We start from the raw sequence: 22,695 nt of genomic DNA on the forward strand, positions 1-22,695 counted from the left end.
AATGCCATAAATAAGTAAATAAAAATAAACTTTTAATGTTGAGCACCTGATTCTCAAAGTGGACATATTCCAAACACTATAATGAAAATAAAATGATTTTTTCTGCCTTTGTTGACTGGTGACTTTGTTTTTCTGATCATGCCGGCCCAGTATCCGATTCTGCTGCTATCTGTCCTCTTAACTCCGTTTCCAGGGCTTCCTTTCCATTTATTTCTTTACTTTCCACCTTTCTTCTTCATTTCTTGCCCTACATCTGTAAGGAAAAGCTGGGTCCTCCGCAGACTTGTCCAGTGGATCCAGCTTCAGCCTATTTTCTCCATCCATGTGCAGTTATTCTCCTCTCTTCCTTTTCCCTCTTCTCATCTCATTCCTCACTCTTCCCTCCCTTCCATCCATGTCCAGCATTTCTTCTCTCTCCCTTATAAGTACATAAGTAATGCCATACTGGGAAAAGACCAAGGGTCCATCGAGCCCAGCATCTTGTCCACGACAGCGGCCAATCCAGGCCAAGGGCACCTGGCAAGCTTCCCAAACGTACAAACATTCTATACATGTTATTCCTGGGATTTTGGATTTTTCCAAGTCCGTTTAGTAGCGGTTTATGGACTTGTCCTTTAGGAAACCGTCCAACCCCTTTTTAAACTCTGCTAAGCTAACCGCCTTCACCACATTTTCCGGCAATGAATTCCAGAGTTTAATTACATGTTGGGTGAAGAAAAATTTTCTCCGATTTGTTTTAAATTTACTACACTGTAGTTTAATCGCATGCCCCCTAGTCCTAGTATTTTTGGAAAGCGTGAACAGACACTTCACATCCACCTGTTCCACTCCACTCGTTATTTTATATACCTCTATCATGTCTCCCCTCAGCCGTCTCTTCTCCAAGCTGAATAGCCCTAGCCTCCTTAGTCTTTCTTCATAGGGAAGTCGTCCCATCCCCGCTATCATTTTAGTCGCCCTTCGCTGCACCTTTTCCAATTCTACTATATCTTTCTTGAGATGCGGCAACCAGAATTGAACACAATACTCAAGGTGCGGTCGCACCATGAGCGATACAACGGCATTATAACATCCTCACACCTGTTTTCCATACCTTTCCTAATAATACCCAACATTCTATTCGCTTTCCTAGCCGCAGCAGCACACTGAGCAGAAGGTTTCAGTATGTTATCGACGATGACACCCAGATCCCTTTCTTGGTCCACAACTCCTAACGTGGAACCTTGCATGACGTAGCTATAATTCGGGTTCTTTTTTCCCACATGCATCACCTTGCACTTGCTCACATTAAACGTCATCTGCCATTTAGCCGCCCAGTCTTCCAGTCTCGTAAGGTCCTGTTGTAATTTTTCACAATCCTGTCGCGAGTTAACGACTTTGAATAACTTTGTGTCATCAGCAAATTTAATTACCTCGCTAGTTACTCCCATCTCTAAATCATTTATAAATATATTAAAAAGCAGCGGTCCTAGCACAGACTCCTGAGGAACCCCACTAACTACTCTTCTCCATTGTGAATACTGCCCATTTAACCCAACTCTCTGTTTCTTATCCTTCAACCCTTCCCTCTCCTCCATCCATGTCCAGCAACCCTCCTCTTCCCCCCTGCCCTCCACGCACCCATGTCCAGCAGCAACCCTCCTCTCCCCTTCATCCTGCTATGTCCAGCAACCCTCCTCTCTCCTCCATCCACTCATGTCCAGCAACCCTCCTCTTCCCCTGCCCTGCATCCACCCATGTCCAGCAACCCTCCTCTCCCCTGCCCTCCATCCACCATGTCCAGCAACCCTCCTCTCCTCCCTGCCCTCCATGCTCCATCCACCCATGTCCATCGACCCTCCTCTCCCCCTCCACTGCATCCACCCATGTCCAGCAACCCTCCTCTCCCCCTGCCCTGCATCCACCCATGTTCAGCAACCCTCCTCTCCCCTGCCCTCCATCCACCATGTCCAGCAACCCTCCTCTCCTCCCTGCCCTCCATGCTCCATCCACCCATGTCCAGCGACCCTCCTCTCCCCTCTCCCCTGCCCTCCATCCATCCATGTCCAGCAACCCTGCCCTCCATGATCCACCCATGTCCAGCAACCCTCGTCTCCCCCCTGCCCTCCTCCCCTCCATCTGCCTTCTTCCAGCCCCCCCCCCCCCCCCGCTGCCCCGGTCGTCCATCATCTGTCTTCCCTCTGCTCCCTGACAGACCTGGTTTCCTTCCTGCGCCGCTGCTTACCTTTAAAAATTTTATATTCCTTCGAGGCGCGCCGGCGTTGAAGGGAAGGCAGCAGGCTTAGCTCGGTTTCAGCCTTCCGTTCCCTTCCCTTGCATCATGGCTCTGCCCTCACGCAAACAGGAAATACGTCAGAAGAGGGCGGAGCCATGATGTGAGGGAAGGGAACGGAAGGCTGAAACCGAGCTAAGCCTGCTGCCTTCCCTTCAACGCCGGCGCGCCTCGAAGGAAAACAAAATTTTTAAAGGCAAGCAGCGGCGCAGGAAGGAAACCAGGTCTGTCGGGAGCCAGAGGGAAGACGGATGATGGATGACCGGGGCAGCGGGGGAGCAGAGGTGAGCTGGCTCACACTGGCCAACAACCGGCTCGCAAGATGCCAGTAAATTTAACAAGCGGCTCTTGCGAGCCGGTGCGTGCCGGCTCCAGCACACCACTGGTAGCCACCCTCTGGACCAACTGCATCCTGTTTATATCTTTCTGTAGGTGTGGTCTCCAGAATTGCACGCAGTACTCTGTGGGGCTTCTCCAGAAACTTATACAAGAGCATTATCACCTCTTTTTTTTTTTTCATGCTGGTCATCCCTCGCCTGTCGTTATCGAGCCAGTTGTTTTAATCACTATGCACTGACCACGGGTGTTCTGGAGGCATTGCAGACCGCACACTCACCTGGAAACAGCTAAGATAAGTGCCATCAGTATTATATCTTTGTTTCCCAGCAGTGAGTGTCTCGCTCTGTGAGATTTGGAAGGCAAGGAGGGTGAGTGCTATGATGTGTGGCGGCTGTAGTTCCAATCCAAATACATTTGGTTTAAAGGACACAGCAGCACTACTGAGCACGGCAATTTAAAAAAATTAAAAAAGTATTTTAGTTAGATTGGTTTACGTCTTTAGTCTGGTGTAATTGTTGGAAACTATGTAATCACCGACACCAGGTTTATTTATTTGAAACCCTCATATTTTTACTGAGTATTAAATCTTAGTTGTCAATTTTCGGACCATTGTTCAAGCTTCGCTAGATCCTTCTTCAGGCTATCCACTCCCTCCAGGGTGTCCACTCTATTACACAGTTTGCTTATCATCTGCAAAGAGACAAACCTTACCAGACAGCCCTTCCACAATATCACTCACAAAGATGTTAGAAAGAGCCGGCCCTAGGACAGATCCCTGCGGTACACCACTGATAACATCCCTTTCTGGAGCAAGCTCCATTTACCACTACCCTCTATCTCCTCCCATTTAACCAGTTTTTAACCTAGTCAGTCACCAAGGGCATTCATTTTATTAGTCAGTTGCCTGTGCGGAACTGTGTCAAAGGCTTTACTAAAATCCAAGTATACCACATCTAGTGCCCCTCCCACATCCAATTGTTTGGTCACCCAGCCAAAGAAACCAATCAGATTCTTTTGACACTACCTGCCTCTAGTGAAGCCATGCTGCCTTGGGTCCTGCAGGCCATTCGATTTGAGAAACCTAAAGATCCTCCGCTTTAGAAGTGTTTCCATTAGTTTACTCACCACCAAGGTCAGACTGACAGGTCTGCAATTCCCAACCTCCTCCTTACTTCCTTTCTTGTGCAGAGGGGACATCTGCCCTCCTCCGGGACCACTCCAGATTCTAAGGAAGCATTAAAGAGGTCTGACAGTGGAGTCACCAGAACATCCCTGCTGGCTGCCCCAGACAAATCTTATCTATCACAGAGACTGAGCAGGAAGCCTTTTCACATCAAAAGACCATTTGTCAGCAAGATCCAGACAGCAAGTCTTGTGATGTCATAAGACATGAGACCAAGATACCACAATGCTTTGCAAATGCCCAAGGGTCGTGTGGAAACCAGGACAAAGATCCACATGGTATATCCTCCTGCAGCTTGCAAGATATAAAAGCAAAAGCTGTTTCCCCAAGATTCAGATTCTCTTCAACTGCAAGCAACTCAGATCCACTCACTGCAGAAGCTCTCCTGTCCTGCAAACATGTGCTTACCTAATGCTGTTCATACTGTGTAACAAGGACTTGTAAGTAACATAACTTTTGATCTAGACCTGCTACCTTGCCTTACTTAAGCACAGATTATCTGTAAAGATCTCTTAAAACCTACCTCTCGTGTGCAATTGTATATTAAATCAACCTTTTTGAAGCTAAAAATACGGTCTCTTTGTGTTCTGAGTACATGGTATCTTTTATATATACTTAATTTATTTAATTTATTGCAATTATCACCTTTGGTGATTGGTGGAGAAATTAATATCCTAAAACTTATAAATACAGCACCTGCTCTTAAATTATAAATAGTAGCGAGTGCTCTAGAGCTCTTTCCCCCAAGATAAATCATTTCTTGTAACATATTTATTGGTGGAGAACATTCCATTGCTTTATTCTTAGATGATATTTTGACTTTGACCTTATCTTCACACAACTCTTCACAACGCACCCATAATCATATTATGACCAATTGTATTTCTACTTTCACAGCGTATTGTAAGCCACACTGAGCCCGCAAATAGGTGGGAAAATGTGGGATACAAATGCAATAAAATAAATAAATAAATCTCTCAGTTCCTTGAGCACCCTTGGATGTATCCCATCAGGCCCCATTGCTTCGTCTACTTTTAGTTTAGCTAGCTCCTCACGAACACAGTCTTCTGAGAATTGGTCCCGGTCTACCATACATCCATCCGCATTAGTATTTGTTTTCTGTGGTCCTACTCCAGGCCTGTCATCCATGAACACAGAGCAGAAATAATTGCTACGCATTTCAGTTTTATCCTTATCAGCGTCTACATATTGCGCCCCCTCAGCATTGAGCCTCACAATGCTGTTGTGGCACTTCCTCCTGTCACTTACTTATCTGAAAAATGTTTTTCCCTCAATTTTACTGTCAGCTATCTTTTCTTCCATTTACCTCTTCACTTTCCTGACAGTTTTTCCTGCTTCTCTTAGCTTTTCTAGGTATCTCTGCCTGTCCATCCTCTTTCTGAGTTCTCTTGTGATGTATGAAAGCTAATCTTCTTTCCCTTACCTTTTTAGCTACTTTGTTGGAGAACCAGAGCAGTCTTCTTTTCTTCTTAGTTTTATGTAGTTTACTAACATAAAGGTTTGTCCTTTAAGGTGGCTCCTTTCAGTTTCGCCCACTGCTGTTCTACTTCCTTCAGCTGTTCTCATCCTACTAACTCTTCCTTGAGAAATTCCTCCATTTCAGCAAGTTAGTTCTTTTGAAATCTAGGACCTTCAATCTCGAATAAGCCCTCTCCTCCATTGACTTAATATTGAACCACGCCATTCGGTGATCACTAGATGCCAAATATTCTCCCACCGTAACATCAAAACATTGTCTCCATTTGTAAGCACTAGGTCTAGAATAGCTCCATCCCATGGCTGTTCCATCACCCACTGCTGAAACAATTCTTCCTGTAGAGAATCCAAGATCCCTTTGCTTCCAGACGACTTCGCAGCAGGGATTCCCCAATTGATGTCGGCATATTAAAATCACCTATCAGTAGTACTTCCCCTTTCCTAGCTATCTTGTGGATGTCTTTAAGTCTCTGTCCAGTTGTTCTGATATAAGGGCTATTGTAGTGGTGTACAGTTGGGGGTGGTGGGTTTTGGGAGGCTTAGCAAACAAGATAAGGGAGCAGCGATGAAATGTGTACCTGGGAGCATTTTGTTTTGGTCCACTGCAGTGCCTCCATTGCTCTCCTGGGATGTCTGTGTGGCCAGTCTACTAAGAATGCTGGTTCCTCATACATCCCAGTGGCTTCATTTCATGTGTTTTTCACTTGGATAGGTATTTTTTTTGGGGGGGGGGGGGGGGGTCAAAAATGGACCAAAAAGATAAACGCACAGAGCACAAAAACATTTAACAAATGGTCAGTTTTGGGAAAAAAAAGAAAAGATGTTTTACTGTATTGAAAATAGCTGTATTCCCCACTTGAATTTTGGATGTTTTTAGTAAAAGTCCAAAGTTGAAGTTAGACGTCATATCGAAAACGCGCCTCCATGTAACTTTGTAAGTCTGTGGGGTCCTTTATCAAGCCGCAATAGAAAATGGCTGGCACTGCTATAAGCATGTGAATTTGCTGTGCACTCCAGCCACTTTCTAGCGTGGCTGAAAAATGTCCACAGTCAAGTTTTCTTTTTAATGGCCGTGCGCTAATTTCCCCAATACCACCGGGAGTCCTTACCGCCACCTGTTCAGGAGGCGGTAAGGGTTCCCGTGTTACTCCTGTGCTAATTGGGTAGCACATGGTAATATGCATTTGCTATCCGATTAGTGCAGGCATGCCTACTCTCCGTCCTCAGATATGCCTCCTGCAGCAAAACATGTAAAATATTTTTTACCATGGGAGTAGCACAAACTGATAGTCAGACTACCATGGGACATCTATAAAATACCCTCACCCCTATAAGGCAGCTATACACACACACGCACTACTTTCCTTCCCATCTGAATTTTTTTTAACTACTTTCTTCCCAGCATTTACATTTTTAATCTGGCATGGTAATTTGGCTTTTTTTTTTTTTTTTTTTACAGTCCCATCATCTACTTTGGAGCCACTCTAGTCTGACAGGTTAATTGGAGCTTTGTATACTGGGCATCCTGGTACCAGTAGGCCTTAATCTCCCAAATGCCTGCATCCCTTATGCATGGTCCATTCTGCTCTAAGACGGGTAAGGTGGCATATTAAGGACTGCCCAACCTAAGACAAGAGGTTTGGACTCATATTGGGATTTAAACATCTCACTACTGTGGAGATATGAATGAGCAGGAACAAATATATAACTGGAGGTATGAGAACAGAAATAGTCTGTCACTACAGTGACAGATCAGGTACCCAGGTTTGCTTCCATCTTGCCTCCATGGAAAAAAAAAAGAAAGAAAGAAAAAAGAGGTGTGGAGATGTCAGGATTGCGGGAGGTCAAAATTATTGCTGGACATACTTACATTAATATGAAATCAGTTAAACCAGCTTCTGACCTCTGATCAAACTCTCCCCCTCTCCCCTTCAGGAACCACTGAGGATGGCACCAAATGGTGGTCAGAGGCATGATAGCCCTTTGGTTTCTCAATTACTCTTGATTAGCATACCTTTTGTCCATCTGGGAGCAGGGCTCTCTCTAAGAACAAAGGAGGCCAGACATAGAGGCTCCATCACTAGGGATTTCAAAGAGGTAAATGTGTCACCTTTCTTCCTTGACTTCAGAGAAGCTTTCCTGACTTCAGAAAGTAATCTGGAGTTCTGTAAAGGAAATAACTGGGAAGAAAGATAAGTTTTGATCTTTTTCTGTTCTTTGAGGTATAAATGGCAGAGCACATGCTCAGGGCACTGGCTCTCTTTCCCGGGCACTTCTCTGTGTCCAGGGGCACTACGTCTCCCTCTTTCTTTCTCCTGCAGCAGAGGGCACGGGACTCTGCTGGCTGTCTTTCTCTGTGCTGCAGAGCACAGAGCTCTGCGTGGGGTCTACTGTCTCTCTCTCTCTCTCTGTCCCGGGCACTTCTCTGTGTCCAGGGCTCTTCTCTCTCTCTCTCTCTCTTGGTCTCTGAGCAGCAGGGCACGGGACTCTGCTGGGCTGTCTTTGTTTCTTCTTCTTCTTTCTCTGCACACCTCCATCTTTAGCCACCAGAGGCACCTGGCTCTGCTCCCCCCATCTCAGACAGCCCTATTCCAAGGTTTCTTTCTTCCTCTGAACAAACACCCTACACCCAGAGACAGCTTGTACCCTCTTTCCTATACTAAGTGCTGTGAGCCAATACATATATGCAAATTAATATCCGTTATATATCCAAATCCATGTGGATTGCGTATTCTTTTGGAACCCACTGCCTCTGTGAACTGGACCGCCCGGGACCACCCTAGACAACGCTAGCTGACAGTCCTTATGGTAGTGTCCTGGTTACTGCACAGTAGGCCTGTGTTACGCCTATAGCACCTTAGTAAAAGGGCCCCTATGGTGTGTTGAAGATGTGTACCAAAATATCAGTAAAGATATTGCAACTTAACTTCAGTATATCTGTCAGCTATCTAAACCTATTAAATACCATCAAACACTTGTTGAAACAATAGATTTCTTAAAAAACTTCTAAACTTTTGATAGACTGTAATTAGCAGGTAGAGTGGTTTATAATTTTGACCCGCAATATAGATAGTTTTATTTGTTGCATTTGTATCCCAAATTTTCCCACCTCTTTGCAGGCTCAATGTGGCTTACAATACATCATGAATAGTGGACATATATTAGAAAATAGACATTTAGTGTTACAAAAGGATCTTGGGTAACATGATAATGATAAACATGATAGTGATATAACAGCAGCTATTATAAGGCAATTTTGAATATATGTGGAGGAGTTGTGCATATTCACATTGGTTGGTCTTTGTGATATGCCTTGTTAAAGAGATGGGTCTTCAGTAGTTTGCGGAAGTTCGTTAGTTTGTAAATCGTTTTATGTTGCGCGGCAATGCATTCCATAACTGTGTGCTCAAGTAGGTAAAGGTTGATGCGTGCACTATTTTGTATTTTAGACCTTTGCAGTTAGGGAAGTGTAGGTTCAGGAATGTGGCGGGATGATCTTTTGACATTCCTGAGTGGTAGGTCTATCAGGTCTGACATGTAGGCTGGTGCATTTTATGAACTAGGGGGCATATCTTGAACGTGATGCGTTCCTTAAGTGGGAGCCAGTGTAGTTTCTCTCGTAGGGGTCTAGCACTTCATATTTTGTTTTGCCAAATACGAGTCTGGCTGCAGTATTCTGGGCTGTTTGAAGTTTTTTTTATTATTTGCTCTTTGCAGCCCGGCGTAGAGTGCGTTGCAGTAGTCTAGATGACTGAGCACCATTGATTGTACCAGGTTATGGAAAACAGTCCTTGGGAAGAACGGTCTTACTCTTTTTTAATTTCCACATTGAGTGGAACATCTTCTTGGTTGTGTTTTTTGCGTGGTTTTCGAATGTAAGGTGTCGATTGATGGTAACTCCAAGAATTTTTAGGGTATCGAAATTGGAAGGTTTCAGATTTGTTGTGTGATAGCGGTAAATTTGTTCTTATTATGTTGAGAGGTGAGTATTAGCATTGGGTTTTTTTCTGCATTAAGTTTCAGCCGAAATGCATCTGCCCATGAATGCATGATATGAAGAACTTTGGTTGATTGTTGTTGGACATCTCCTTAGATCTTGTTTAAATGGGATGTAGATCATTACGTATACGTCATCTGCGTATATGTATGGGTTGAGGTTTGGGTTTGATAGTAATTTGGCCAAGGGCATCATCATTAAGTTGAATAGAGTTGGTGAGAGGGGGGGATCCCTGTGGGACTCCGCATTCAGGTATCCATGTGGCTGAGGTGGTCGAGTTGGATGTCACTTGATATGATCGTGTGGTTAGGAATCCCTTGAACCAATTGAGAACGTTACCTCCAATTCTGAAGTACTCAAGGATATGTAGTAGTTTTCCATGATCAACCATATCGAAAGTGCTTGACATGTCAAATTGTAGTAGTAGTATGTTCTTTCCAGTTGCAGTCATTTGTTTGAATTTGGTCATGAGTGACTAGTACTGTTTCAGTGCTGTGGTTAGATCGAAATCCTGATTGGGAGTCGTGAGTATTGAGAATTTATTTAGATAGTTTGTGAGTTGTTTGGTCACCACCCCTTCTGTTAGCTGGGTTATAAGGGTATGGATGCTACTGGCCTGTAGTTGGTTAGTTCACTCGCACTTTCCTTGTGTCTTTGGGTATGGGGGTGAGTAGAATGTTTCCTTTCTCCTTTGGGAAGAGCCCATTTTGTAGCATATAATTCAAGTGCTTCGTTATGTCTGTTATGAATTGTTGAGGAGCGGATGTCATAAGGTTGTTTGGACATATGTCTAGTTTGCAATGAGACTTGGCAAATCTTTTGAGCGTTAGGGAGATGGTATCCTCTGATAGTATCTCGAAGTTGATCCAAGTTCTGTCTGCTGGGTAAATTCCAGGGTCTGGGTCTAGACAGTCTAGGAGTTCAGCATAGTTGGTGGTACAGACAGGTATCTTAAGACGTAGTTATACGATTTTCTCGTTAAAGTATCTTGCGAGATCATCTGCTCCTGGTGCGTCTCTGCTGTTGGTTTGTGACTGGTGTAGTATCTATTAGTTTATTCACGAGTTGGAAGACTTTGTGTGTCCTTGTAGTTTGGTCCAATTACAGTTTTGTAATATAATCTTTGTTGTCTTATGGTATATTTGTATTTTCTTTGGAGTTGTTTCCAGGCGTTGTGTGAGTTCGTCTTCTTTTTATTCCATGCACGTTCTAACCTTCTAACTTGAGTTTTTAATTTTTTTCAACTCTTCATTGAACCATGGTACTGAATTCTTTCTGTGTGAGGTTCTGGTTTGGATTGGGGCAAGATTGTCTAATATGGATCTGCATCTGTCGTCCCATTCTAAGAAGAATTGTATTTGTTTTTGTTGTCCATTCATTGTGGCAGATCTGTTGCCAGAATATTACCGGATCTATTTTCCCTCTCGTGGTATAGGTTTTTCGCTCTTGTTTGTTCAGTAAGTCTTTCATTCGCCATTGAAGGGAGAAGTTTGCTTTATAGTGGTTGGACCACGGTGCAGGTGTCCATTTTGTGTCTGTTAATATGAGGTTTGAGTTGGGATCAAATTTGTGTGTGACAAAGTCTAGTGTGTGTCCTTTGATGTGAGTTGGTTGCGTGTTTATCCTGTGAAGATCCCATAGTTGTAGGAACTCTTCCGCATTCTTGAGTGCTTGTGGAGTTGAGGTCTTCAAGGTGTAGGTTGATGTCTCCTATTATGATAAGGTTTGAGGTAGAGACACAGGTGTTCGAGATAAAGTCCATGAAGTGTGTTTGGGATTCTTGCCAGTTGCCTGGCGGTCTGTAGAGCAGGACTGCGCTCAGGTGTTCTAGCAGGTTAGGGTGATTGATTCTTACCGAGGTGATTTCAAGTTGTGGCAGAATGGATTCGGCTGTGGTTCTGATACTAATCTAGTTTTATCTCCCCCCCCCCCCCCCCCCCCAACCCCTCTTACCTCATTTTTCTTATATTTTAAATCTACTTTTAGCTAGATTTCTCCTCTCTCTCCAACCTTGTCTCCCTCCATGTTTGCTTATCTATAGTTCTGTCATTCTTTTGCCAGCCTCCTGATACTATCTTTCAGCCACTGTATGTTCTTCCATTTTCATCTTTTGTGCTCATACAGTAACCAGCCTCATCTACTTGGCTCTCATTCCATTACCAGCCTCAGTTCTTTCCCTGTCTATTCCCTCCTTCCCCTTGTCTGGCATCTTTTCTCCCTCCCCATGCCCCAATGTTCTACAGTAGCACTCTCTCTCCTCCCCCCTTCAACCTTTCTGTTACTGATCCTTCCTGTTGCCTCAAAAGGGTCAGCAGTAAAAAAAGGAAAGTAATATGTGGTAAATCTCTCACTCAAGCAGTGAGGTACGTCTTTGAATCCTGCCCACCTGGCAACAAGAAGTATGCCTCGGAGAGGGCAGTACCTGGCAGAGACTTGCCTTGTATTTGAATGAAAGGCTCTGCCATGTATCATATTGCTTTGTACTGCTGACCCTTTTGTGCAACAGGAAGGTTTGAGGGAAGAGAGAGGGGATCTGTTGAACCACATGAGAGAGAGTTGGGGGGGGGGGGGAGGCACCTCTGTCTTGCAGTGTTGGGTGTGTGTAATTGCTTGAGACAGGACTTTGGAAGTGTGTGCCCCTGTGAACAACCCACCCCCATACATCATTTATAATAATCCTTGTCCATAGGCATCTCTACCACACATGAAAGAACGTTCCTCTCTCTGAACATCCCCACCAACGCTTGTCCATTGGTGATTTCCCTATAGTGTGCAAAACTGTGGGGGTTGCGTATGACCTGTAAGAAGTTTGTAGTGAGAAGCAAAGGAGCATGTGTGCATGTAATTGTAAATCTCATTCCAGTTTTTCTTCTGTTGCCTCTCAAGTTCCCCCTCCAGTTCACCTGGTATGCTATGTCAATTTGATCGAAGTCCAAAAGCAATATAACCTTGTTATCAAACTTTTTTTTTCCTGAGTTCTTCAATAAGGTCATTTCTTTTGGTTAGAGGGCCAGATAATGTCTTTCGTATCTGGGTTTAAAATACAGTGTCTCAGCTGAAAGTATTGCAAGTATGTTTTTTGTGGCCAACTAGTTCTACTAAACCTTGGCCATTGAGAGCAAGTTTCCTTCTAAGGTAGGTCTTTCTAGTTTATTAAGGTCAGTTTATTTCTAGTGCAGATCTTAAGGGTTTTCAGTATTCTGATGTTAAGAGAAGAAAGTCCTTTATCTGCCCCTCTGAAAAATACCTCGTATGACATTTTAAATAGTTTTATGGTTTAAAAATGACTTGATATACCACCCTTCTCAACAAACAAATCAGAGTGGTTTACAATATAAAATAAAATTTTTAGAAAAGTACGCCAGTCATTGATAGGAAATAATACACTACAATCCAATCACACAAAGAATATTTTAAATGTACTCCCATCATTCTGTCTTTATCTCTGCAGGTTCCCCACCCCACCACAATCAGTCTAATACTTTGAAAGCTTGCTGGAAAAAATACGTTTTCAATTTCTCCTTAAATTGTTGTAAAAATTCCTCTTTCATAATTCCAATGGTAATTGGTTCCAAATACTGGAGCTCACCCGAAAAAAAAACCCACCCTCTCTTGTAGACATCAAACACACCTGAGATGACTTGGGAGGGCCAATAAAAAAACGATTCTCTGAATGCAATTCCATAATTGGCTCATATCTACAAACAATTGCTTTTAAATAGGCTGAAGTCCCTAAATGCAAAGCTTTATAAACTCAGACCAAAATCTTATACAATGGACGAAACCATTAGCAACCAATGGTAACAAATAAACAAGGGGGGTCACATGCACCACTGACCCATTCAGTCCAACAACCGAATGTCCGTATTTTGTAATGTTTGCAACCTCTTAAATAACATGAGATACCCAAATATACCACATTACAATAATCTAATTTAGAAATAACTAAGGAATGTAAAAGAAATGCAAATTTTCTAGATAAAAATATGATTGGACCTGACGTAGCATCCTTAGTGCACAAAATCCTGCTCGAACTGCTCGAGTCACCTGCTTCTCAAAACTCAACTGTGCATCCACAACTTCTCCCAAGTATCGAAAAGAATCTGAAAAAACCACTTGACCTTCCAAAAAAGGTGGCAATACTCCTGATGTTACAAATGGCCAGTTCAGAATCATTTTATGATCCCTCAACCAGCCATCAACAGCAATCAATCATTTATGTTTGGGGGAACAAAAACCCACTAGCAGGATGTCTTAAAGGGATGTCCCAGGTTCCTCATCCCCTCTCCTAGTTTTCCTATTATGTGCCCCTCAAATATAGAATGTGGTTTCATGTATTCCCTCTCCATGAGAACCCACCCACTATCACAGGGAATGATGAAAGAATGTGGCCCTCAGAACTGCGGCTCTATAATACATTTTTAGGGTCCAGGGCTTATTAATCTGCCTAATTTTACTTATCTTGGCTTTTTCTTATCTCCAGATGAAATTAAATAGCATTTTCTACCACTCTTGAAATATTTTCCCTAGTCTATATTATTTTTGTTTAAGTAAGAAATTAAATCTTGGAAAAACCATCATCTTATTGCCAAATGTTCCATCCAAAATTTCAATCCTCTTGGATCTTCCCTACTATGACCAGAAATGGGTATAATTTTAACTCATATAACTTGGGCTCCTCACTTATTTTGATTCCTAAGTATCACCTTCCTCCTCTATTTTAAAAGAGTAAGCCTTTGCTACTTCTGTTTTTAATGTTCAAGAATGCGTCTTCAGTCTTATCAACAGTCATCTTATACCCTGTTGCCTTCTGAAAAGAGTTTAAAAAGGGGTAGATGGTTTCCTAGAGGACAAGTCCATAAACCACTACTAAATGGGAAAAATCCACAATTCCAGGAATAACATGTGTAGAATGTTTGAACGTTTGGGAAGCTTGCCAGGTGCCCTTGGCCTGGATTGGCCGCTGTTGTGGACTGGATGCTGGGCTCGATGGACCCTTGGTCTTTTCCCAGTGTGGCATTACTTATGTACTTATGTAACTCCTTGAGAAGTTGTGGAATTGAGTCTTCTGGATTTTTAAGGAAAATCAAGGTGTTGCCTACATAAAGGAGGATTTTGTGTACCTCCCCTCCCATCTTATCCAGGTAGATATTTTTGGTTTTGCCTAATATTATTTGCCAGAAATACTATTGCTAGTGCAAATTAAAAGAGGCTGTCTTTTTACACCTCTTCAGCTTTAGAAGCCCATTCACCAATGTTTACTTTTTAGACTATCATATAGTTCTTTGACCCATTTTATATAGTTTTCTTCTAATTTAACTTGTTCCAGAGCTTAGAAGAGCTACCTCCATTCCACCCTATTGAAGGCTATATTCACATTTTTTCCTTTCCAACATTGCAATGATGCTACTTCCCAAGAGTCTACCCTGATTAAAACCAGTTTGGTCCAGTTTCACTGTGTGATGCATTCATCTCTCGAGCCAGTTTGCTAGGATTCTGGCAGGATTCATGTTTTCAGTTAAGGGCAATTTAGCCTGTAACACCCTCAGCTATGTGTTGGTATGTCTTCTTTGTGCAGTACTACTTTATTTGCCTTGTACATCAAGTTTGGGAGCGCCCCCCACCCCCCCCGTTCCTTTTAAGATACTGAATAGTCTAGCTAATATGATGCCATCTCTGAGCTAAATAATTGGTAGTGCTCAGCTAGGCATCTGTCCTTCCTGCAGTTTTCCCTTTAAGATAAATTTTATTACTGGTTCTACTAGAGAGTTGCATGGGGACAGAATCTTGGCCATCCCTACTGGAATCTTACCAGTCCCCGCACGAATTTACATTTTAAAAAATTCCGGTTGGCTCTCTTGGTCTGTCTCTGGATTTGAGCCGCAGCACTGCAGGCAAGGAAGAAAGTTGGAACTTGGGAACACTCTGATGCGCACATGTAAAACTTGTCTGTGATTCACTGGCACTGTGTGCTGAGAGGTCACCAAATGCATGCACCAGTAGGTCAGGTGACCTCTGATGCTCGTGCCTGTCAGAGCTGAGGCCTGAGCATCAGCTTGGGAGCAGAGAGGATTAATAGTAAAATAGTAAGTGATGACATATAAAGACCAGAATGGTCCATCCAATCTGCCCAATAACACTCATTATCAATTCATGATTAAATCAACAATGAACATGATATATACTTGATTATGGTCGGTCTTTGGTGTTTCCGGGACATAGACTATAGAAGTCCACCCGGCTGCTAGAGTTGCCATCTAAGTCCACTCCAGCCTATTTGTCTTCTCAGTTTTAGGACACATACTATGTCTATCCAGCACTGTCCTCATGTTCCTACCACAGAAGTTGCAGTCTAAGCCCTTTCCAGCCCATCCTAAACCAGATTGCCATACACGAGAGACAGACCATACAAGTCTTCCCAATATTGGCCCTAGTTCATCACAGCTAGAGTCGCCATCTAAGCACCACTCAACACATCCACACACATGCAGCCATTTAAGTTTAGTTTTTTTTCATAACTTCCATTTTCTAATTAAAGATACTCTGTGTTCATCCCATGCTTTCTTTGAATTTGTCACCATTTGTATCTCTACCACCTCCTTAATGGTTCAACCCTGTAGTGTGTACACAGTAGAGAATGATGCAATAACAGCAACACTTTAAAAAAAAAGGTTACTGTGGATGCGAGGAAAAATCTTTTACTGTCCCACGGGAAAAGTGAAAAGCCTTGTTCCCGCTGTGAAAAAAAATCCTCTCCTCCCCGAGGGTGTCACTTACACTTTCCTGTAGCTGGCAGAGCAATCACAATTCACACAGGCTGACTCCGTGGCCTTCTCCACCAGCTTTGATACTGAAGAGATGAAGACCTCTTTAGTACCAGCTCTGTGTTTGGAAAACACCTTGTATCAAGTTAGAGGAGCCTGGCTGGCTCTCTTATAGGCTTCCATCTCATATGATTGTTGTCTTGTACCCTATTGGTCCCAAATAGACTATTTGGCATTCTATGCCAGACCAGTGAGCACTGGTGCATCCAAATCCAGGCCATTTTACAATCACTTCATATGCACAAGGCATTTTTTTCCCCTGCCTTCCAAAAAATGCTCCACCCCTCCCCTGTTATACACACATCAGCCACCTTCCAGATTCTACTTCCTGATGAATAATTGGGATAAGAAGAGATGATCATGAATTATCTCTAGCCAGCCTTTGTTTTTGTCCCAGTGGGATTCATTTTGCTCTGAATTCAGTGCCCCTGGGATTTCACTGATCCATACAATTTGTATTCTTTTAGTGAAATACTGCTCAGATCTTATGAGGCAGTGATTTACCCTCAAGGAGAACCATCAGGGTCACATACTTAGACTTTACAGCTCCCTGCTAGCTTCTCAGCATTGGCTACAAGCATTATTAAATTCCCTATACCTAGGGTTACCATATGTCCGGATTTACCCGGACATGTCCTCTTTTTGAGGACATGTCCAGGCAACCAGGCGGGTTTTGCCAATCTACCCGTTTGTCCGGATTTCTGGACAAACGGGCAGATTGCTAGCCTCCCCTCCCCTTACTTACTACTGCCCTGGTGGTCTAGTGACCTCTTCAGCCTTCTGGGCAGGAAAGAGCCCCCTGTTTCCTGCCCGGAGCACTGCCCTGCATGCATCCTTCCTGTTTGTGATCTCGGCGCCGATTCAGAATGGCAGCCAAGAGTTGAAGTGACCTCGTGAGACTTCAACTCTCGGCGGCCATTTTGAATCAGCACCGGAGATCATGAATAGGAAGGATGCATGCAGGGCAGCGCTCCGGGCAGGAAAGAGGGGGCTCTTTCCTGCCCCGAAGAGGTCACTAGACCAGCAGGGCAGTAGTAAGGGGAGGGGGGAGAGGGAGTGACGGGGTGTGTGACAGGGGCAAGGGAAAAATGTGACAGGGCGGAGCGAGGGTGTGAAAGGGGCGGGTGGGCATGAAAGGGGATGCGGCATGTGTCCTCCTTTTTGAGGGACAAAATACGGTAACCCTACCTATACTATTTAAGGAAGGGAAAGGCGACACACTGTTTGATAAGCTACAAATGCATGTTGTGCTTCTGGATTGTTTCATCAGTCATGTCCCAACTAGGCAACCTGCAGGCCTTAATGTAGCTTCCTCATCTCAGAAGGCCCTGCAAGCTCTACTATTACCCATGGCCGAATACCTCAAGCCTGCATTTCACCTCTGAGCTCGGAGACAATTAAACTAACCTCGCCTCTGAAGTCCTAGACCATGGAGGGGAAAGAAAACTAAAAGGATTTTAGGACCCAGTAACCAGACAGATGGTAAGTACAAGTTACTAGTTGTTTATTTAAACCCAATTTGGAGTATGGAAAAAGTGATGTTCTTAACACATTAGGTTCTTTTGTAACATAAAAAAATACATTTATACATAAACTAATAGTATAAATGTTTCTAACAGGTGCAGCAGTAGAACAACAGTGAAACCAACAGACAAGTATTAACCAAAGTATCTTATTTGTTCTCTCTCAATCTATAAATTTCCTTTATAATGTGTGTCTCAAGAATCAATTATTTTGAATTACTTTGTCTTTTAGGTGTGAACACCCAGATTCAGTCTCTACAACAGGTAAGTCAGATTAAACTGTGTCCTTTCAGTGTCCTTTCGCATAGGAGTGAAGACTTATCTTTGGCCCTTCTTGGAGCTTCTTCGTTCTTCCCCTTGCTTGTATGTTGGAGCTCAGGGTCTTCTCTTTCAGTACAGGAACCTACTGCCTCACCCTTTAAATGAAATCAACAAAAAAACCTTCCTTCCTGACTAACAGCAAGAACAGCACTAGCTGGGATTCAGGGATAACTGTGGCTTGCTAACTAACAAAATGAATAATAATTGTATAACCTTAAATAGTTTCTCTGTTCTTGTACTGAGTTCCCTAACTAAGCAAGGGCACTCTTCATTGGATCTTGTAGTCACACTGCTCACAGCAACTTGGTCTCTCCAAACTCATGCAATCTTCCACTCTAGTGCACCAGCATGTGAACACACATACTGCAAGCCCAACCTTAAGCTTGGAGACCAGTTTTCCTAGTGGCTTAACTGGGATTAATCCACTTGCATAAACCTGTCTTACACAACCTTGCACAGGGTCTCTCCGCCACAGTCTTAACTGTAAAACTTTTAAACAGCACACAAAGAAAAAAACAGTTTAGTTCTTTCTTTCTCTTCAAATCCAGCACACTTCACCTGCATTCAGTGTTTCAACACTAAACACTGGCATAGAAATTCCCTTTCAGATACTTAAACAGTACACAAAAAAAACCATCAGTTTTAGAACTTTTTCTCTGCTCAAATCCAACACTTTTCACCTTCAACTCTCTTCACCTGCATTCAGGAATTCAGAGCTCACAGAAAAACTTAGTCACACCACTTTTCTGCCTAGAAATCCTGTCATGCACTCAGAGCTCTCCCAAACACGTCTTTCCTCTCAGTGTCTTCAGCCCCTCCTCCATTTCCTGGCAAGCTGTTGCCAAGGGACACTGGGTCTCTGAGGCACCAGCTGAGTTCTGCGGCCAATAAAGTGTCAAAACACAGGATGTTTTCCTTATGGACACTAATTAACATTTTTTCACAATCTCCATTTTGGAAAATAACTTTCCATAGGAAATAATAGAAAAGTTATATTTTTAAACAAAAACCCATAAAATTTCTATACAATCAGATCAAAATATCTTACAATCATTGGTACCATCAAACTATACATACAGTGTATTTGTTATATGTTTAACACATATTTAAATATATTTACAGACTTTTATCATCTGTCAAAACTCTTATAAAACAAGAAATGTTCACTCAAAAAAACAAATCCGACACTCAGAACATTGGGGCAAGCCCCAGACAGCGCAGCTCTGTGCTGGAATTCCAGAACTGCTTCTGGAGTCACAGCACTGGCCACCAACAATCTCTGGGAGCCCAGAGCCTCCCCCGGACCCCAGGTAAAAATAAAAAAAATGAATATAACCCACCGGGTTACATTAATTTGTTTGCTTTTGGATGTAGCTGCTCCTAAAATTTGAATCTGAAAAGCCTATCAGTTACCAGACAACTCCAGGTCATCATGAGTAATCTTAACCAGTCCTGGTTTTACTCCCACTGTGTACAATGTGGGTAAAACCAGGACCGGCTGTCTGTCCCTGAACAATCCAGATCAGGCAGATTTGTTTTTTTTTTAATAGCATTACATAGTAACTTAGTAGATGACAGAAGATAAAGACTTGTACAGTCCATTCAGTCTGCCCAACAAGATAAACTCATAGCATAAGGTATGATGTGATACTTAGAGAATGACACGGGAACAGGTAAACCACAGGAATGGGAGAAAGTTTCAAAGTTTTACCACGGGTGCAAACCAGTGGCGTAGCAAAACCTGACATTTTGGGTGTACCCAGAGCTAATATGGGTGGGCACTATGTATACAGGTATGAGTAGTGTTTCATGGGATACACAGAGGGATTCACAAAGAGAATTGTATGCAAATGAGCTGCTCGTTGCTTTTGCGACCCAGCTCATTTGCATGCGATATGGGGGAAGCCAGTCGGTGACTGAGCTTGCGCAGAACAGTCAGTCGCTATGCGTGGCTGCTCTGCGCATACTACAGCTCTGCGCATACTACAGATGGCTCTCGTACACGCAGACAAAGCTGTGTGTATGAAAGCAGTAGATTTACCCTTTTTTTAGTTTTTTTTTGGGTGGGCATACCTGTGTTGGGGCTTCCTGCCTCCTGCTGCTGGGAAAAACTTCGCTGCTGCTCTTGGCTGTAATGTGAGGAATCAGCATTAGGGCTTGGTTCCACCCCCAGCTGATCCTGCTGCTTCCTTCTATTGGCCGGCTGACATCCTAGAACGACCATCTCCCTAAAGATGGACTCTCATTGGCTGGCTACTGTCCCAACTCCTCCTCCCTGCTGGGCTTCCCTGATGACATCACTTTAGAGCTGTGAACTGATTGGATCCGAACTTCCTGCTAGAACTAGTTTAAAAACCACGTTGCTGGCTCGTTAAGTTTAGTGCATCTGGCCCTCAGTGAGAAGTGATTTGGGAGGGATCTATCTATCCCCTAGTGCTGCAGTGCCTGCCCTGCAGAGTATGGCTTTTTGGTGTTTAAATTTAATTTTTGACTACGTATTCATGTAGGGAATGTAAGGGAGGGGATCAATTGGTGAAAGGGGAGGATGGGAGGATGTATCTTCTATTTTTGCTTTATTATTCATTTTTATACTATAATAAAAAGATTTAAATATAAAATCAACTGTTTGAGGCTTCTGTGGATGGGGACAGAGTTTGTGGGGATGGTACGGGGACAGAGTTCGGGTGGAGGGACAAAGGTAGTAGGTTGTTCATGGGTAACCGGTTTGGGTGGAGGGAGGTTGAGATTACAGAACAGAGGTGAGGCAGTTTGAAAGGAGGAATTTCCTAACTTTCTGTAATACAGAAGCTAGAACTCTTCTATAAAACAGCATTTTGTGTGTGTGTGGTGGTGGTGGGGGGGGGGGGGCGGGTGTTGGAGGATATTTATTTCTCTGGAACTCATTGTGCCTTTGCGACCTGCCAGGTTTCCAATGAAGAAACTCAAGTTTTGCCATGTCTAATTTTGAATGTATGCTGTAGATTTTTACTATAATGAAGACCAAGAATTATGCACAGTGCCCATCATCCCATCCAGTACTCACTAATTCTGTATTCCTACCAATTCACATTGTATTTTTCCTTATCTTTGAATAAAACATTTCTCACTGGGGAGTTCCTCACATGGATGTAATGGCCAAGTTCAGCAATGTCAAGGCTCCTTGATTTTCCAGTTGCAGGAGGGAGCTGATGTCGGAGGGCATCGATGCCTTGGTCCCTGATTGGCAGGGTCATTCAAGAAATAGAGGCTTATTGTGGCAGAGTGGTGCTCATCACCCAGATTGTACCCGTCAACCATAGTACAGGGATTTCAGTTGTTTGGTAGTTGGGGAGCCTCTTCGCTTTTCTCCAGATGTACACTCAAGGGGCTAGGGTCCACAACAGACAGGCTCTGAACACTGACACCCCCCCCCCCACCACCACCACCACCAAAGTTCTGAATTTAGAAGGCCCTGTAAGTTTTTGTGTGTGTATATGTTCTTCAGCCTACTGTTCTACAGGCAAGAATGCCAAACCCAATCTCAAAGGTGGCACCATAGCCCAACAGGCCCTTCAGGACAGGACTGCACAGACCTACCTACCAACTGCTGAGAGATACTGAGGGGAGCAGGACTGCACAGGGGTTAATATACTGAAGTCACTAGTACTCAGTCTCCCCATCTGCTGGTAGGAGATGTATAACCCACTCGTTGGGAATGGTCTGGAGCAGACGCTAAGGAAAACATGTTGTATTTGCTTATTCTTTATCCTTTGTTGTTATCTCCCTGGCCTCTTCAGTTTTCCATGTTTGTACTTAACATTTTTCTATTTCCTTTACACCTGTGCTATTCAGATTTTTTCCAATATTTCCATCCCGTTGCTCCTATCCTTCTCCCTTTGCTTCACACATGTATCCCTCCTCATCCTAAACTGACTTCCCTCCTTTATATACATCCCTTCCCAAATGTCTTGCATCCAAGATGAGCACTGCAGACATGGCAAGTCTCTACAGGTGAAACAGAGCACTATGGTTGCATTATATGAAATATAAATAATGCAAAGTTCATAAAATACTAATTGGAATATAATTATAAGCACCCCAAATCCAATAATTTAACAAGCACAGCAACTACTTAAAAAATGAAAACTTCCATCTTACGTGAAATACTTAGCATGTTGCAGTAAAATTTGGTGCCAAGATGGGCACAATCAATTGCACTGCAGCACAAATTTTGAAAGTCCTGCATCAGGGCAATATATATACAATCTCAAAAACATTTCTTTAATCCAGTACCAATGCTGTAAATTGCCATCTGTCAAATGCTGTGTAGGGCCTACATATTAATGTTGTAATTAATAATTTAGAGACTTTGAATGCTATAGTTTCTCGGGTATTCTGATGGTCCATTATTTTATAGCTTATTCTTAGACAAAGGGAGATCTTTGCTTTTTTATCTTGATGCTTTGTATTTAGTTATGTAGGATGTAAAACATTGAACCAGGGAGAAAAAGTAGGCAGGCTAAGTAGTCCTCCCAATCCTGATGATTAACCAGATTCTGTTCTTGTGCTTTATTTATAAAGAAGATATAACTTTCTTTTTAGCAAATAATTCATCCTGATCCCATTATGAGACCACCTGCCACAGCTCTGGTTAAACATCCCATTCTTCGACGTTCCTTGGGGAAAGCTGCCCAGCTGCAGAAGCAGCTGAATGTGGAGAAGTTTAAAACAGCCATGTTGGAAAGGTGTGTATGATGGAT

At 43.2% G+C, this 22,695-nt stretch overlaps 1 protein-coding gene across 5 annotated transcripts in view; it reads left to right on the forward strand.

Moving 5' to 3' along the window:
* The window catches only part of WEE2 (WEE1 homolog 2), a 455,705-nt gene that overhangs the window by 427,853 nt on the left and 5,157 nt on the right, over positions 1 to 22,695 (forward strand). For all 5 annotated transcript variants that reach the window (XM_030216446.1, XM_030216444.1, XM_030216449.1 and 2 more), the window contains one exon: positions 22,538 to 22,680. In XM_030216446.1, coding sequence (XP_030072306.1) covers positions 22,538 to 22,680 — 143 coding nt within the window. The remainder of the gene's footprint in view (positions 1 to 22,537; positions 22,681 to 22,695) is intronic.

Source organism: Microcaecilia unicolor, chromosome 10 (genome assembly GCF_901765095.1).
Source record: "Microcaecilia unicolor chromosome 10, aMicUni1.1, whole genome shotgun sequence".
Classification (NCBI taxonomy): domain Eukaryota; kingdom Metazoa; phylum Chordata; class Amphibia; order Gymnophiona; family Siphonopidae; genus Microcaecilia; species Microcaecilia unicolor.